General features: G+C 39.0%; 1 protein-coding gene across 3 annotated transcripts in view; it reads left to right on the top strand.

Moving 5' to 3' along the window:
* The window catches only part of LOC140188211 (insulin receptor-like), a 242,434-nt gene that overhangs the window by 28,027 nt on the left and 194,793 nt on the right, over positions 1-19,614 (top strand). For all 3 annotated transcript variants that reach the window (XM_072244263.1, XM_072244265.1, XM_072244264.1), the window contains one exon: positions 4,877-5,425. In XM_072244263.1, the coding sequence (XP_072100364.1) occupies positions 4,877-5,425 (549 nt within the window). The remainder of the gene's footprint in view (positions 1-4,876; positions 5,426-19,614) is intronic.

A 19,614-nucleotide genomic window follows, 5' to 3' on the forward strand; every position in this document is an offset into this window, starting at 1 on the left:
GCAGTCGCCACCTTGAATTAATCGTTCTTTGTGTTCACTTGTATTGGTTCAGAAAGGTACTGGAGAGCTCTTTAATCTTTTCAACCTAGCTCCATGGACTTGCATTGGGTCTGCACCTGGAGTATTGTGTACAGATTTGGTCCCCTTATCCAAAAATGGAAATATTTGTTATGGAGGGGCTGCCATGAGATTGGTCCTAGAGATGGTTGAAATGCTGTATATATAATGAGGGATTAAGTAGACCTGGCCCCTGTTCCCTTGGGTTCAGAAGAATGAGATGTTTAAAAAAAAAAAGAATGAGAGGAAAATCTCAATGAAACACACAGTTCTTAACATGGCTCACCAGGCTGGTTGCAGGCAAGATGATTCAGTGGTTGCAGTCTCGGAGTAAGAAGTAAACAATTTGGCATTAAAGAATGTTTCTTTAATACAGAAGGTGGTGATTCTTTGGAATTCACTATCCTGAACAGGTATAGTTGCTTTCATTGAGTTAATCAAAAACAAAAGGTTGAAAGATGGCTGGATATTAAGAAAATCAATAGATTTGGGGATAGTACAGAACACTACTGCTGAAGTAAAGATCAGCTATAATCCAAATGAATGGACGACCAGGCTCCAGGACCAAATAACCACACCTAGTTCTGATCTTAGAGAGGAATGGAGCACCTTATCCCTGTTTATATTAAATGGCATTGTTATTCTCAGTTCTACGTCAGTCAGTTCTTCCGCGTAGCAGGGTGAAAGGCTTAATGTCCCCGTCTGTATTAATGTAATTTTGTAAGTTACAAGAGCATTATCTGTAATTATTATTTTGGTCTACTCTAATTTTGTTAGCGATAGATCATCAATACGTTCAGCTGTTAAGTGCAAATCATGTGCTGATCTTGAAAGCTAAGGAGTTTTTTTCTGAATGCAACATGTTAGAATCTATGGTACATTGGAGAAATGGCTCAGGAAAGTTGAAATCTAGCTGATGTAACTTCTGAAAAATGTAATCTAATCTCCACCTGACATTTTCCACTCCTGTTGTTTCCTCTCTGAAATGTTTCCACATGTTAGGTTTCAGAAGTCTTTTGAATTTTAGATTTAAAATATTGGTGATTTCTTGAGCAGTAGTTAAGAATTATTGTTAGTACTATGATTTGGTATTGCTGCTAGAATGTTTTATTGTATCTATAAGTGTTGTACAAGTAGTTGTTTCAAAAATGTTGGGAGCTATAGTGATATAAGCAGCCTAAAGGAAACAAAAACAGAAAATAGAGGTGAAAGCTACTTTATAGATGTATTACATATTTTAATAGCTTCATTTTCATCTCCCTGATAATGGATAGGACATTTATAATTAACAATTTAATTTAGCAGAGTAGAAACTAAATGGATTTGGTGGTGTGTAATAAACCAGACTGGATTAGTGTACTCAAGGTATAGGAACCCTTAGGAGGCATCGATCATAATATAAGATTTCACCCTGCAGTTCGAGAGGGAGAAGCTAAAATCAGATGTATCAGTGTTAACAGTAGAAAACTCTTACAATATTATTGAACTTTTAAAATGCTTTTCATATACTTGTTAATAAGCCTTTTACTGATACATTATAAATAATCCTCCTGGCCATTCTAACACATCTAAAACTGCTTACTGCATACTAACTTGTACCTTTCTTCCATTAAACTTGTGCTCATTGGTCCACGTTAACTCCTAGTCTGGTTGTATTCCACTTTTCAAATTTCTCCATGCCCTCATCCCTCACTGTTAGTTCCCTCTTCAGCTTTATAAATACTGCAAGACCTCTCTGAGCTCTTTGTACAACCTCAGTTTTCACTGAGATGATATCCTCTGCTGCAAGTCCTTTCATTAAAACAGTTAATAAAACTTTGTTTTGGCTAACCTTTTTGTTACCTGTTTCTACATGCCACAATATTAAGTATTTTTTGGTAATGCTTTTAGTTTTACTATGTAAACGTACTGTGTATATATGCATAAGTTGTTGGTGTTGTTAAATATGATTTTATTTTTCATTGGTTTAAAAGTTTTATGGAAAAACTCTTTGGCATTGCATGGCAGGATACACAAAATACTTTTGGAATGAGCAGCTTTTGGCTAGCAATGTATATAATATTTGAATGCACATAGTATATGAAACAAGGTAGATGAGTTAATAATGTGGTTAGAAATATTCAAGTACACTCTTTTGGGAATCAAAAAGTATGGGAGAAAGAAGATCACAGCTGGGACCTAAACTTCCAAGCATTGGTATTAGTTCATTATTTTCACGTGCACCAAGTTGCAGTGAAAAACTTGCATTGCATACAGATCAAATCATTATACAATGCATTGAGCTAAAACAATAACAATGCTGAATTAAGTGTAAATGCTACTGACAAAGTGCATTACAGGTATACAATAAAGTGCAAGATCACAACGAGGTAGATTTTGAGGCCTAGAGTTCATCTTATTGTATAAACGGTCCATTCAGGAGTCTGATAACAGTGGGATAGGAGCAGTTCTTGTGATAGTTTTGGATCTTCTGCCTGATGGGACAGGGAAGAAGAGAGAATGTTTGGGGTTGGTGTGGTCCTTGATTGTGCTGTCTGCTATAGATAGAGTCCATAGAATCGAGGTTAGTTCCTTTGATGTGCTGAGCTGTGTCCACAACTCTCTGGAATTTCTTGCAGTCACATGCACAGCTGTTGCCGTATCAATCGGTAATGCTATCACTGGTGCGTTGATAAAAATTATGAAGAGTTGACAGGGACATGCTAAATTTCTTTAGCCTCCTGAGGCAGTAGAGGCATTTGTGAGCTTTCTTGTTGTAATATCAACATGGTTGTGATGTTCACACCCAGGAGCATTTGCACCACCCTCCGTTCTAAAGTTAATGATAAACACTGTAGTTTACATTGAAGAAAATGTTGTTGTCATGACAACATCTCACTAAACTCTCTATCTCCTTCCGATATTCTAATTCGTCGTTATTTGAGATGTGGCCCACAGCAGTCGATGGAGCTAGAGTAGAATCTGGCCACGAGGTCATGAGAACAGGAAGTAGAGTAGGAGGATGCAGATGCAACCTTGTGGAGCATCCAGTGTTTAGAACAATTGTGGTGTAAGTGTTGCTGTCTATCCTTACTGATCGTAGTCTATTGGTCAGAAAGTCATGGATTCAGATGCAGATTAGGATACACATCCTATTGAAAAGTCATGCAAGTAGGCAGTGGGTCTGGGGGTTTTGCTGTTGGTTAAAGCTGAAATCAAATCTTGAGCAAGAAGTGACATGGGATCAGAAATGGTAGAATCTTTGTGGGTATAGTTAAAAGACTGCAAGGCAGTCTTCCAAAGAGTAGCCAAAATGTGGGGTACAAACTACAAGTAGAAATAGAAAACGCACGTAAGAAAGATAGTGTTACATTGGTCATGGGAGACATCAGTATGCAGAAAGACTGAGAATTTCAGGTTGGTACTGGAACCGAAGAGAAGGAATTTGTAGAATGCCTACAAGATGGCTCTTTTACAACAGCTTGTGGTTGAGAAAGACTATTCTGGATTTGGTGGTGTGTAATAAACTAGATTGGATTTGGGCACTCAACGTATAGGAACCCTTAGGAGGCATTGATCATAATATAAGATTTCACCCTGTAGTTTGAGAGGGAGAAGCTAAAATTGGATGTATCATTATTACATTTATATAATGGTAACTACATAATTACTGTTACATAACTACATGAGAGAGGAAATGGGCAGAGTTGGTTAGAAAGGGATCCCAGCAAAGATGAGGTAGAACAGCAATGACAGAAGTATCTGGGAATAGTTTGGAAGGCACAGAAACATTTTTTTCTTTCATCACAAAGAAGAAGCATTCTAAATGGAGGATGAAGCAACTGTTACTGACAAGGGACATCAAAAATAATATAAAAGCAAAAGAGACGACATACAGTATTGCAAAATTTGCCAGGAAGCTAGTGGATTTGGAAGCTTTTATAAATGATCAGAAGTCGACTAGAAAGCAATAAGGGGAGATGATAAAATATTAGGGTAATCTAGGCAATATTATAACAGAAGTTGGTTTTGATATATGAAGAGTAAAGAAGAAGTAAGAGTGGACATTGGACTGCTGGAAAATGATGGTGAAGTAACTGTTTTGCCTCAGTCTTCACTGTGGAAGACATTAGTAACATACTGGAAATTTGAGAGAGTTGAGTGGGGGCAGATTGCTATTACTCAGGAGAATGTGCCTGGAAAGCTGAAGAATGTGTCTGAAGGTGGATGTGCAAACTGGACCGGACTGATTCCACCCTAGGTTCTGAAAGAGGCATTAGCAGTGGTATTTCTTGAATGACTAGAATCAGCAGTGGTCCCAGAGGACAGGAAAATTGCTAATGTCACTCCACTCTTTAAAAAGGAAGGGTGGACGAGGTGAGAAGAAATTTCTTTTGCCATAAGGTGATGAATCTGTGGAATTCCTTGCCTTGTACAACTTTTGAGGCCAAGTCACTGGGAATATTTAAAACGAAGCTTGATAAGTTCTTGATTCGTAAGGATGTCAAAGGTTTCGTAGAGAAGAGGGGAATGATAAGCCACGATCAAACAGTAGATGTGCTCATTTGACCGACTGGCCTTATTCTGCTTCTGCGTCTTACGGTCATATGGAGTAAGCCAAATGGTTCATTAAATCTATTTTGCCATCTGTTAGCAGAAACAATTATTTGTCTTTTAATTCTAAATCACAATTCTTAAGTTTCTATAAAAAACACTTCCTGAAAGCCCTCAAAGGAATTGGAGCTTTAGAATTAATGCATGTTTTAACTAGGAAATAATGCTTATGTTGAGATTCATTTTGTAATGCACTAAACATTAACTTTCTTCTTCTTTCTCTTAGTTTGTCAAAGCATAGATATTCGAAACAACATCACTCACTTGGAACGACTAAGGAACTGCACTGTAATTGAGGGAAGTCTGCAGATTCTGCTGATGTTTGGCACAAAATCTGATGATTTCCGTGGTCTGCGCTTTCCAGAACTCACTATGATAACTGATTACTTACTTTTGTTCCGTGTCTATGGCCTAGAAAGTCTGAAAGACCTCTTCCCAAACTTGACTGTGATTCGGGGGACACGTCTCTTCTTCAATTATGCGCTGGTCATCTTCGAGATGCTGCACTTCAAAGAAATTGGCCTGTACAACTTAGTGAATATCACCCGGGGTGCTGTACGAATTGAAAAAAACCCAGAGCTTTGCTACCTGTCTACGCTTGACTGGTCGAAGATTCTTGATTCAGTGGAGGACAATTATATCAAGTCTAATAAAGATGACAGAGAGTGCGGCAACGTGTGCCCCGGCACACTGAAAGGGAAGAACAGCTGTCCCCAAACCGTCTTCAATGATCAGTTTAACCACAGATGCTGGACGAGTGAACATTGCCAAAGAGGTAAGGTTGCCTAAAATGTTTGGGGTTAATACATGCTTTTCTGAACAATATTTTATTAATTGTGGAAAGAAAATTTAAATGAAAGAATGAGTTAAAATCTGTGAGAGTAATTCTTGCCAGGTCCGTAGTGTATTACGTTGATACTGGTTTTCCTGGATCAACTGCATTAATGTGTGTGGTTGCTGGAATAAGTCAGAAGTGAGTAAGATTTTGGTAGAGCTGGATATTCTGTGCATGATATGCAAGATGTCTACATTAAATCTCAAACCTTTAATCAGGGGTTAAAATGCAACATATCCACGATCAAATTACAATTCCCATGTGAACCACATTCCTGACTATGATATAGACTGTCATTCTCTTTATTGAGGATGGGTTATGTTTGGAACTTTCCAAGAACACTGAAGATACACCTTCACAATAGACTGTGGTAGTGTTATGTATTGCTGCTTTGGAAGTCCGTAGACTGTTTGATTGTGATGAGAGTGCTGCAAGCTGACTCTCTACTACAGGGGTTTTAAGGGACTGTTTTTGATTGAATGTGTAACAATGCTGTTGGCTTTGAAATTGATTCCGTGGCTGCATAGAAGTGGCAGTATAGCCTTGGATTCATGGTTTGATCAGAGTCCAGATCTCAACAGCGTGAGGCTCCTGTGCCAACTGGGACAAACAGTGGTGAGCTATTACTCAAGTGCAATGTCAAGCCATGTTAAAAAAGCTGGGCCTGCATTGTGAAGTTTCCTGGGCCCTTAATTAACTTCAGTTTTTAAAATACACCCATTTTGCAAGCTTATTGCATTGCATGCATGTGCTTGCTTTCCAGCCCATAAAAAAAGTGCCATCTCCAGGGACCAGAGTTTCTGTGAGGGTATGGGAAGGAATCCTGTAGAAACTGGTGAATGTCAGTATGCAGTGATTAATTTTTGTTGCTCAAGATTTAAAAAAAATGTTGTTGATGTAATATTTGTGGAGTTGAAGAGCTGAGGACAGGTTGCCTCATGCATCTCATGTGGCACTTGCAGTGTTTGGATGGGTGGGGGAGAGGAGGTGGAGATGGGGTTAGGGGGTGGAGGAAACGCTCCTACCTTTAATTGGAGGCAGTTTAGTTTATAAGGATTTGGCTGTGATTATAAACTGTTATTCAGTCAATGGCGCATGTGATTTCTTGCATGTTTTTCAGTTTGTGAAGTTTATGTAACCATATAATAATGTGTTTAACTGATGGGCTGGATTTTTTTTCAAGCCACGTATATAGCTTTAATAGCTTATAATGCAAAGACCCATGGAGACAGGGAAGGCTGTCTTAACAAAGGAAATTAAAGGCAGATTATCCATGTGCTGTCAATTAAACGGCAGTTGCTTTATTTGATATTGATAATTTTAAACTAGCAATTTAAAAAATAATACCACTGTAATAGTGTCAGAATATTTTTGGTTCTACGCTGGGTGGAGATCAGTCGCGGGGGGTTGGGGGGAACCTGCAACTTTTAAAACTCCCTGAAATTCCTAAAATTCTTGGTTTTAGATCTGTAGTTGTGTTGTCTTTTCTCCCAGCCTACAGGATTTACTTCAGTTCTTTGTCTTGAGACTTAGTATGTATGTTCTGTGTGTTGAAGGCAATGCCCCGGCAGTCTAATCTGCGATAAATTCCAAGAATGTGGGCAGGGGCTATTCCATACTCTTGGCATTGCTTTTATTTGGGGATGAATAGGAAAGGAATGTAGTAAGGGAATTCTTCTGATGGTCCAGGTGGGCTCTGAGAACTTAAAATTCCGAAAATACTATGTTGGAATTGTTTTCTGTGTGCGACTAGAAAAATGGAAACCCTCGTGCTATTGTTCATGTGTGTCAGAAATAGATTGGGGCCTGGCTCCAGAGTCTCACTGCCCCTTATTCCTCCTGTTTGTACAGTTATTATAATTATGTAACAAAATGATTCTCAACATTGTGTGAACAGCTACCCTCCCCCAGGCATGATACCAAGAATAAGATAATTTACTGAGAAAGTTTTTTAAAAAAGTATAAGATTGCTGGCATTCCCATTAGACTACTAGCAGGCATTGGGAACCATACAGAAAATGATGGAGAAGGAACTCGGCAGGTCAGACAGCATCCATGGAAATGAATAAACAGTCGATGTTTTGGGCTGAGGCGCTTCATCAGTGTTCTAAATGTTGGCTGTTTATTCATTTCCATGAATGCTGCCTGACCTGCTGAGTTCCTCCAGCATTTTGTGTACGTTGCTCTGGATTTCCAGCATCTGCAGAATCTCTTGTTTTTAGGCATTGGGAATTCCTTGGGCAGGTCGATCCTCCTTATAAGAAGCAGCCTGTATGACCTTGGGCTTGTATTTGGGATGTGAGAGTGGATGTGGGAGAGGTGGTGGTGGGGCGTGTGTATTTTACCACGAGTGGGTGGGGCTTTCATTGAAAAACATTCCATTTGTTGGGGGGCTAGGACATCCCTTTGAGCTTCAATGCACAGACTGCAAGCAGTTAAAGATAGAAATTTGTTCTTTATCATAAGGGCTTAATGTGTAATTCCTAAAATATTGCTCCATAGTATATACAGTAGGTAAATTTGCACTTTTTTCTTGAAACTGAATTGAAAAGGCTGAATCAAAAAAAAAATTCTTTCAGTGTATATTCAAGCACTCATGCAAAACATGCATTTTTGAGATAACTACTCACAGTCAGGGGAAAAGATGCCTACCTATTTTGCAGTTGGTAGTTGTCCATGGATGATTGTATCCTAGTATGGGATATCATGTTTCCAAATGAGGACTCTTTCACTTGAATTACAGGAAAGATTGTTGACATTTTCACTATGTCAAAACTTGATGCAAGTAATCTTGATGTTAGAAAGAAAACAGTGCTGGAGAAATTAATGACAATGAAATCCAATTAATTCCCACAGTCTGTATTTTATTGCATCCCATGGTACTAAGGCACATTAGTTGAAATCCAGCAGAATTCCATAGATGATGAGGTAATATCTCCAGATTGAAGGTGGGGAAATGAAGCCTACTGTTTTAAAAAGGGAGAGAAAAAGCAGGAACCTCCAGATTCATTGGCTTAACATCAGTAATGGGAAAATGTTAGGGCCAATTATAAAGTATGTGTTAACTGTATATTGAATAATATTTTTGGAATTAGGCAAAGTCAAAGAGCATTTCTGGATTGTTTTTAATAACTACTGGAGTCTTGAGAATATAACTGGTAGAATAGATAAGAGAAAATCAGTAGATATGGTTATCTTGGATTTTCAGAAACCTTTTGATAAAGTGCCTCAAAGGCTTGGTGTGCAGTATTAAAATGTATGGTAATGTGTTGAAAATTGGTTGACAAACAGCAGAGAGTAGAAACTCCTGACAAGAGCACTTCAGTATAGGATGTTCTGTATGATTTTGCAGGGCCTTGTCGAGACTGCATTTGGAATAATATTTCTTTATCTGAAAATGGACAAACTGTGGTTGCCATTGAATGAGTGCTGTGCAGGTTCACCAACGAATCTGGGATGGTAGGACTGTTGAAGGAGGAGCAATTAGATCAAGTTTAGAAGAAAGAGTGGGAATCTAATTGAAACTTAAAACATACTGACATACTGAGAGACTGTATGTGAAGAGGGGATTTACTCTGTTTGGGATATCTAGAACAAGGTGTCAGTGTTATGGTTACAAAGCAAGAGATTTACATCTGAGGTGAGGAGAAATATTTCCACTTAGAATTTTTTTGCCATTGGGGCTATAGAGGCCAAGTCACTGAATACATTTAAGGTGGATAATTTTCCAGGTGTAAAATACAATGGATTCCTTTAACTGGGACACATTGAGACCAATACATTTTGACCCAGTTGAGTGACTGCCCCAATTAGCTGAACTTTCATGGAAATAGTTAAAAAGGTATATTAAAAAAAAGACAAATTTACCATTTAACTGAGTAACAAATTATGAATTTGAATAAATATTGAACAAATTTGAACATTTCCAGTACTACTACAGTATTATAAAACAGGGTATTAGTTATTAACGGAGTACTTCATCCTGTTTACACTGCCATGTTCTTTTCTGTAAATGAATAAACTCAGCAACAGACACCTAGTGCAGATAATGAACTGTCTTCAAACAATTGTTTTTGACGATTGCATCCTCCAGATCTTCATTTTCATTGTAACATTCAAGATCATTGTCAGTACCTTCAATTTCTTCATTAGTTCCTAACCTGAAGTAGCAAAATTGTTTCATTTTTCACTCCTGGGTGTTGGTGGCATCTCCAAGCCTGAATGCTTGAATCTGCAGTAAACAAAACAGTTCTGAGTTGTCTTGCTTAGTTCTTGCCAACTATCAGTGACAAAAATCACTTTTTTTTTATTGTTTTTAAAAAAAATGCAACAGATGCTATTTATAAGCTGTTTGCTCTAAGCACAGTGCTGTGTCACACCACACCAGTGCACGTGACTGACACTAGTTAGACACTGTTCGGCAACAGCCATCAGTCCCATTTAAGTGACATGGTGTCCCAAATAAATGAAAGTAATCCTGGCTGTTTTCTCAATTAGTTTTTGTTCTTGAGTGTTGTTCCAATAAACTGCTACCCAAATTAACTGTTGGCCCAATTAACTGGAATTCACTGTACATCAAGTCTGAGGAGAGAGCAAGAAAATGATGTTGAAATAGATAATGAGCTGACAACATATTAAATAGTTGATCAGGCTTGAAGAGCTGAATGGCTGACAATTATTTTCTATATTGCTTGTTTTGATCTGCAATACCAGCTGGAAGCATTTTTGAATCTGATGTTGTGTCACTAATTAACCGCAGAAGTTATATGGTTAATTGTTTTCAGAGCTGATCTTCTGACTGTCTGTTTATTTTTCCTCTGTCTGGGGAAGGAGTTGGTCAGTAACCTCTCTTATTCATGCTGCTTCTGTAGATCATTATTACATACAGTTACTGTTCCTTTATTTAAAAACCTAGTTTTTCAATTGATAGCAAGATATTAAAAGAAGGACTTCAAATGTGCAATCTTTCAACATTTCAAAATACATGCAGAGTATCTTAAAGGCACAACCATTTTGTGCTGATTACAGTATCACATGCAAGGCCACAAATATCAAAGGTGATTAACCAAATCAGTTTTTAATTGGAACTGAAAATATTGTATTTACATAACTCTTTTCACAACTGGGATCATTGTTTGAAAACACACACCAATTAGGGTCTTTTTGAAGTGTAATTGCTTAATTTAGGAAACAAAAAGATCTCCATTTTGCAAACTTCCTCAAACTGCAAAGGGATATAAGGCTAAAAACAGTATCTTCTGATGATTGTTAATGAGGAAAAAATGCTGATCAGGACAGATCATTTAGATAATTATTTAGCTGTTCAAAATAATCTTTGGTGTCTGCCTGAGAAACCAGGAGTTGTGTTTTAGCATCTCCAAAATGCTGCACGTCTGGCAATGCAGCATTCTCTGTACTGCAGCAGAATATTATCTCTTTCTTTTGTGCTTGATCTTAAAAGTGTGACAAAATGAAGTGAGAGGAAAGAATGCTACTAACAGAACTGTCTGATCCATCTGTTTTTTTTGAGGAGGGGAATGTTGGGTTCAGTGGTTTTCTTTGTATAAGTTTGCTGGAGCTGCAGCTTTGAAATGATCACTACGTCAGGCAGGTGAAATCTTAGTATCTGAAGATGACGTGTTGGCTGCCTCCAAGCGAGCAAATCCAAGGAAAGCATCTGGTCTGGATGGAGTGCCTGGCCAAGTATTGAAGACCAGTGCTGGTGTTTTCATGGATATTTTCAACCTCTCGCTCTGGCAGTGTGTGGTATTCACTTGCTTCAAGTAGGTTACAATTGTATCGTTGCCCAAGAAGAGTTGGTAATCCGTCTAAATGACTGTCGCCCAGTGGCATTTACATCCACAGTGATGAAGTGTTTTGAGAGGCTGGTGTTGAAGCACATCTGCTCCTGTCTGAATGGCGACTTGGATCTGCTCTGACTCGTTTGCCGAAGCAACAGGTCTACAGCAGATGCTATCTTATTGGCTCTTCACACATCCCTGGAACATCCGAACAGCAAAGATGCATGTATCAGCATACTCTTTACCGATTTACAGCCCAGCGTTTTACACTATCATCCCCTCAAAACTAATCAGTAAACTCCAAGACATGGGCCTCAATTCCCCCTTGTGCAATTGGATCCTGTATTTCTCCACTAGTAGATCCAAGTCAGTTCAGATTGGCAAAAGCATCCCTCCACAATCCCCATCAGCAAGGAGCACTGCAGGGATGTGTACTTAGCCCCTTGCTCTATTCGCTTTACACCTATAACTCTGTGGCTGAGTACAGCTCCAACACCATATACAAGTTTGCTGGTGACACCACTGTTGTGGGCTGTATCAGTGGGGATGCTGAATCAGCATACAGGAGGGAGACTGAAAGCTTGGCTGAGTGGTGTAATAACAACAACCTCCAACTCAATGTCAGTAAGACCAAGGAACTGATTGTAGACTTCAGGAGAGAGAAACCAGAGGTCCATGAACCAGTAATCATCAGAGGATCAGAGGTGGAGAGGGTCGGTAACTCTAAATTCCTGGGAGTCACCATCTCAGAAGACCTGTCCTGGACCCATCATATAAATATTATTGTGATGAAAGCACAACAGCACCTGTACTACTTCAGGAGTCTGCGAAGGTTCAGAATGTCATCAAAAACTTTTGCAAACAGATAGGTGTGTGGTGGGAAATGTGCTGACTGGCTGCATTATGGCCTGGTATGGCATCACCAATGCGCTTGAGCAGAAAATCCTACAAAATGTAGTGCATTCAGCCCAGTACGTTACGGGTAAAACCCTCCTAACTGTTGAGCGCATCTACATGAAACGTTGCTGTAGAAAAAGCAGCATCCATCATCAAAGATCCTCACCTCCCCCCCCCCCCAAGCAATGTTCTTGCTGCTGCTATCAAGTAGGAGGTGCAGATGCCTCAGGATTCATTCCACCAGTTTCAAGAACAGTTACTACACTCATGTAAGGACTCTGTTATATTGTTATTTCATGCTTGTTATTTATTGCTATTTACTTGTATCTGCATTTGCACAGTTTATTTACAGTTACTGTTCTATAGATTTGCTAAGTATGCCCACAGAAAAAAAATCTCAGGGTTGTATGTGGTGACATGTATGTACTCTGATGACAAATTTTACTTTGAACTAACCTCTCATCCAGAATTGGCATCATTTATGTTTATTCCAGAAACCAAAATAGCAGCAATGTTTCTGTGTCTTAATTTGTGGATCTGTTGGGTGCTTTTGGGGCAATTTCCTAGTTGTCACTTTTAAAAGATAAAGCTTTCTGCACAGTGTGGGGGAAAGAACACGCAGGTGTTAAAGTCCCTCTCAGATTTGTATATTAAGATGTACTGAAATATTAATCATAAGGTGCAATTGTGCTCTATCAGGCTATTTAATGGCCATGATGCCACTAAATTTGGGAGCTCACTTTGTTATGAGTGTTACCTGCATATGTCAGATAATATTGTAAGTATTTCATTTCCAGATATTTTAATAAGTTGGAGAATTCTTTCGTTGTCACTGAGTCAAATTTCTGAAACTCAACATTGAAAAGTATTAAGTGGATCATCCCCAATTCTTCCCAGTTCCCAGTGGTATAACTTAAGACGATTTAATTTCAGAATCTTTAATTGCTTGGCTCATGAGTAAAGCCAGAAACTTTGCAGAGATGCAAATTTTTTTTAGCTTAGATTGATGTAAGATACCAAAAAAAAAAGAGAAAGTTTGCTTAAGTTTTAAGCACAGATAAAAGTACATGTAACTTAATTAACGACACCATGCTTGGAATTTGGGTACATTTTGATTATTGTGGCACTGGAGGTTTGGGAATTCTGGGAAGGAGATTCTTAGAATAGCTGATGAAGAATCCATTTTTCTTGTTTTCCCGAGAAAGTAGTAGTTCAGGTATTTTGCTTTTTAACTTGTCTTTGATAAACAGATCATGATCTAAAACATGTGTTCACTGTTTCGTTGTGTAATATGAGCTGGTGGCGTGAGTTGGCTGTTGAATTGTAAATTTATGTACTTCAGTGTTCCAGCACAACTTTTCATTTTCCCAAACTCTCAACAATATTTAGCGTTTGTGGCATCAATTCCAGGTTGCCATAATTCTTTTTAGTTATTACAATGTGCTCTTGGTGAATAAAGTTTTTGTTTCTGATCTTGAGCATGATTTAGAGTTCTTTAAATATTATTCTAGTTAATTCAGTAATGATAAAATTAGCTTAGTTTTGGAACCCAATGAGGGAACATTTCAGGAAATTAAAATATGGTTTATTCATTATATTATGCTCAAGGTTGCAACTATATCATCTCTGGATAAGATTTTGTAAACTTTGCTTGCCCTTGAGACACCAGGACCTAATTTTTGTTTCATTCCTGAGGGTATTGTCCATTGGGATCTCATTGGCATTGCTCTTCAGCCAATGTTAAATCTTAGGTGAAGATGGTCAAGGATTGGTGCTTGGAACTATTTTCTTTACATCCCCCTCTACTGCTTAACAACAATTTTCCAACTGTAGGATATTGTTGGTTCACAGATGTCCCAACCTTGATGACAAACCATGAAAATAAGCAATGGGATGTCTGCTGCTGGTTGACTTTCAATTTTATGTCCTATTTCACACCTTAGAAACTACTTTGAAGGGTAGTGGATGTTATGCAAACCAAACTGCTAGTCATTTTACTTGAGTTTTACTGAAGAATAAGTGTACTACCACTGCTTGCTAAGTATTATTATTGAGCACTTGGATGTGTTGAATGACTAACTGGTGTAGTTTTGATGATGATAGCTATGAAAAGAATACAAGGGGAACTTCAATTCTGCTCCCCCCCCCCCCACCCCTGCTGCACCCACCGTGCATGTATTGGACTTGTATGCAAACAAGCAAGCAGTTTCTCTTTGGAATCTTTAATGTCACCAAAGGAGCCCAAGAAATACTCGTGTTACACTCACCCTGGTTATAGTGCAGTGTCTATCTTTAAATGTCAGAAGTGGGGAGGTTAGGAAGAATATACTGGTCTTAATAAAATGGAGGTATCAATTCTGAACTCCAAGGATTAAAATACAGTGAGAAATAACGTGAGGGTAGTATTAAATGGTGAAGATGAAATAGTGATTTGATTGAAGAGGAACTGACTGGTAGGTAGCAAAGTTATTTTTACCATTTGGAAGATCTAAAGCTATAAGCTGTAGCCTTAAAACATAGAGCATGTTGTGTTAGAAGTGAAATTTGTAAACACTTTTCTATTTGCAATTTTCCCACAATGGCAGTTGAGGCTGGGTCAATTGTTTAATTTTAAATCTGAGATTGATAAATTTTGGTCAAGAGAAATGGGGGAGAAGCTGTATATATGGTATCAGCAATGATCTCATTGAATGGTTGAACAGACATGAGAAACTAAATCACTTCCTTCTATTGTCACGTTCAACCAATCAGACAGTTCACTTTTAAAGTTTGTAATTCTGGTTTCAGTCTCTCAATGAAACACTAAAATGAAGCCTTTTCAGTCTGTTTTGCATAGAACCATTGAGTCACTTAGGGTAGCTCAGGTCATTTAATTGGATGAGCTTGCGGTGAACCACACTGTCTAAACAGCATGTTGAATTACATTAAAACAAAACACAACCATTCAAGTTTCAACTAAGGAACAATGTTCTAGACTAGTGGATGTTGTAGGAATGCTCAAAAGGAATTGTTTTGATGTGTGCTGCATAAATAGTTTTAACAACAATGATGGGATGCATATTTCCACAATTTGCAGGAGCTAATTATTTATTCTGGAAGTTGCAAATAAAAAGATAGACACGTGATGCTAATGTTCTGTGATCTTAAATATTCTGGGACTATTGATCTAGGGCTATGAAATGAAAACGAGGGAATTTAAATTCAGTTTACTAAATATACCTGGGAAAAAATATAATGTCAATAATGACTGTCATTATGACTTCGTGGTTTTAAAAACTCATTGGCTTCATTAGTTGTTTTGCTAACTTGCATAATCTGACTGTAATATTATTTATAGAAATGTACACACCAACTGTACAGAACAGAAATGGCCAAGCTTGTTCATGCTGACCATGATGCTTGTCTGCAAATCACATTTGCCTGCATTCCAACATCTTTCCATCCAAGAATCTGTCCAAACATCTTTTAAATGCATATTATATCTGCCTTCATTACCTCCTCTGGCAGTTTATTCCAGATTATCACTGCGAGAAAAACTTTTCAGATCTCTTAATTTCTCCCTCTGGTAGTTTTGGATTCCCCTACCCTTGGGAAAAAGACTGTCTATCCTATCTATGCCCTTAATTATTATAATCTTCTGTAAAGCCATCCCTCAGTCATCTGCATTAGAAACATAGAAAACCTACAGCATAATACAGGTCCTTTGGCCCACAATGCTGTGCCAAACATGTACTTACTTTAGAAATTACCTAGGGTTATCCATAGCCCTCTATTTTTTGAAGCTCCATGTACCTATCTAGGAGCCTCTTAAAAGACCCTATCGTATCTGCCTACACCACCCGTTGTCGGGTGCCCATTCCACATGTTCACCATTCTCTGCGTAAATTTAAAAAAAACGCATACCCGACATCTCCTCTGTACTATTTCCAAGCACCTTAAAACTGTGCCCTCTCGTGTTAGCCATTTCAGCCCTGGGAAAAAACCTCTGACTATCCACATGATCAATGCCTCTCATCATCTTATACACCTCTATCAGGTCACCTCTCATCCTCCACCACTCCAAGGAGAAAAGGGTGAGTTCACTCAACCTAAGGTATGCTCCCCAATCCAGGCAACATCCTTGTAAATCCCTTCTGCACCTTTTCTATAGTTTCCACATCCTTCCTGTAGTGAGGTGACGAGAACTGAGTACAGTACTCCAAGTGGGGTCTGACCAGGTTATATAGCTGTAACAATACCTCTCGGCTCTAGAACTCAATCCCATGGTTGATGAAGGCCAATGCACCGTGTGCCTTCTTAATCACACAGTCAATCTGCGCAGCAGCTTTCGGTGTCTTATGGACTTGGACCTCGAGATCCCTCTGATCCTCCACACATCCAAGACTCATACAATTAATGCTATATTCTGCCATCATATTTAACCCTACCAAAATGATCCACCTTGCACTTATCTGGTGTGAACTCCATCTGCCACCTCTCAGCCCAGTTTTGCATCCTATCGATGTCTCGCTGTAACCTCTGACAGCCCTCTATACTATCCACACCACTCCCAACCTTTGTGTCATCAGCAAAACTTACTAACCCATCCCTCCACTTCCTTATCCAGGTCATTTATAAAAGTCACGAAGAGAAGGAGTCCCAGAACAGATCCCTATGGCACACTAGTAGTCACAGACCTCTATGCGCAATTTCCCTACCGTGCTGCCCTCTGTTTTTCAAAGCTCCATCTATCTATCGAAGAGTCTCTTAAAGACCCTCTAAAAAGAGGGAGAATAAAGCCAACTTATCATTTCTCTTCTTATACCTACAATCCTCCAATCCAGGAATATCCTGGGAAATTCCTTCTTTACTCTTTCTAATGCTACTTATTTGTCCTGAAGTGTGGTGACCAGAACTGTACACCGTGCTATTAAGTGTGGTTTAACCAAGGTTTTGTACATCTGCAATGTGATGACTCAGCACATGTACTAGTGTGATTTTGAATTATTTTCTGAAAAGGAACAAATGAAGCAGTGCCTGCTTATTTATTTACTTAAGCCTAGCTCCCCTACTGGGGCATAGGCCACTGACAATAGCTTGTCAGAATCCTCTGTTCTGTGCCATTCTTTCAAGTTTTCTCCAGGTGTAGCCCATCTTCGAAGATCTTCCTCTCCCAGGGATGGGGTCCTTGGAGCTTCTGTTAGTGTTCCTGTAGCTCTGGGTTTTTACAGGATGGGGTTGCTAGCACCATGCCCAACCTTCCTCCATTCATATTTACGTTTGGGACCGTCCATGATGGAGTTGCTTATCTATTTAGTGAATTTTAAAAAAATAATCAAAGATTGAATGTGGAATAGGTCAAAAAGACGGCACAACATTGTGGGATGAAGGGCCTATTATGTGCAGTAATATAGTATATTCTGCGACATAGAATATAGAAATCTACAGCCCACAATGTAGTGTTGACCATGTAACCTACTCTAGAAACTGCCGAGAATTTCATGTATCTATCTAAAACTCTATTGTATCTGCCTCTACCACCATCACTGGCAGTGCATTCTACACATCTATCACTCTCTGTATGGAAAAACTTGCCTCTGACATTTCCCCCACCCCCCCCCACCCCGTTACCTACTTCCAAGTACCTTAAAACTATGTCCCCCTCATGTTAGCCATTTCAGCCCTGGGAAAAAGCCTCTGGTTAACCACATGATCAATGCCTCTCATCATCTTGTACACCTCTGTCAGGTCACCTCTCATCCTTCATTGCTGCAAGGAGAAAAGGCCAAGTTCTCATAAGGCAAACTCTCCAATCTACGCAACATCCTTGTAGATCTCTTCTGCATTCTCTCTATAGTATCTGCGTCCTTTCTGTAGTGAGGTGACCAGAACTGAACTCAGTACTCCAAGTGGAGTCTAACTAAGTTCTTATATAGCTGTAACAATATTCCATGGCTGTTGGACTCAATCCCATGGTTGATGAAGGCAAAACAGCATATGCCCTCTTAACAATACTATCAATGTGCTTTGAGTGTCCTGTGGACACGGACCCCAAGATCTCTCTGATCCACCACACTGCCAAGAGTCTTGCCATTAATATTATATTCTATCTTCAAATTTGACCTAGCAAAATGAACCACTGAACTCCATCTGCCACTTCTCAGCCCAGTTCTGCATCCTATTGATGTTCTGCTGTAACCTCTGACAACCCTCCACACTATCCGCAACACCCTCAACCTTTGTGTCATCAGCAAACTTACTAACCCACCCTTCTACTTCCTCGTCCAGGTCATTTATAAAAATCACAATGAGGATGGTCCCAGAACAGATCCCCGCAGAACACCACTGGTCACTGACCTCCATGCAGAATACAAATCATCTGCAACCACCCTTTGCTTTCTGTAGGCAAGCCAATGTCTAGATCCACAAAGCAAGGTCTCCTTGGATCCCTTGCCGCCTTAGTTTCTGAACGAGTCTTTCATGGGGAACCTTATCAAGTGCCTTTCTGAAATCCATATACACTGCATCCATGGAGATTTTGTGTTTCCATTATCCTTGATCTGATTTTCATTTAAAAGAAGTGAAATTATTTGTTTAATCAGTGATGGAATTATTTCAGGCCACTTTCTGTCTGGGTATATGGCCACTATACTGGAGAGGTTTATCTTGTTCAAGGGATGCTCCATTGATGTAGCACAATATGAAGTTTGGTTTAGTAGCTCAGCACATTTTCTTATGAATCAGATTGTCACGAATTTGCACCCCATTCCAAAGATACATAATACATAATTCAGACTGATTCCTACACTGTCAGAGCTGCCCTCTTTTGGTTGAGCCATAAATTAAGCACTGAACTACCCTTTGCATAAGCAGGTGTCACTGGTAAGAAAGTCTGTGGAGTTTTTGCTGGAACTTAAGTCGATATCTATCCCTCATTTACTGGTTATCTCTGTAATGCCTTTTTAAAAAAAGAAGTAAAAATGCTTCAGAGTGCTTCACGAGAATGCTATGAAACCTAACCACACAGGGAAGTACATTTAAAAGTGTGAGCTTTTGATTAACTGGTAATAGGTGACCAGTGAGGTTATAGTGAGCTAGAAGCAGAGTTTTGGAGAAGATGTTTTATCCAGAAAAAGGAATACTAGCTTGCAATGTGTTTGAATTGTTGATCATGAGGGCACAAAAGAGCAATGATGAGCTCCAGCAACATATGAACTGAAATGGGTGGAATACAAGGGCATTACAAAAGTGGAAATTAGAAGGACTTAGCTTTTGCACAGATAACTAATCCATCAAAAAAAAAGAATATTTGAGATGACGTTGATAACCTTGGCCTGCATCAGGAGTACACTGAGGTCCTGTATAAGTGATAGAAGCAGTTTACCACCTCACAAACTACTCCATCGCTGCCTGCCCCATATGCGGAAGAATCCATTATTAACTATAAGTCTC

This window comes from Mobula birostris, chromosome 26 (genome assembly GCF_030028105.1).
Source record: "Mobula birostris isolate sMobBir1 chromosome 26, sMobBir1.hap1, whole genome shotgun sequence".
Classification (NCBI taxonomy): Eukaryota; Metazoa; Chordata; class Chondrichthyes; order Myliobatiformes; family Myliobatidae; genus Mobula; species Mobula birostris.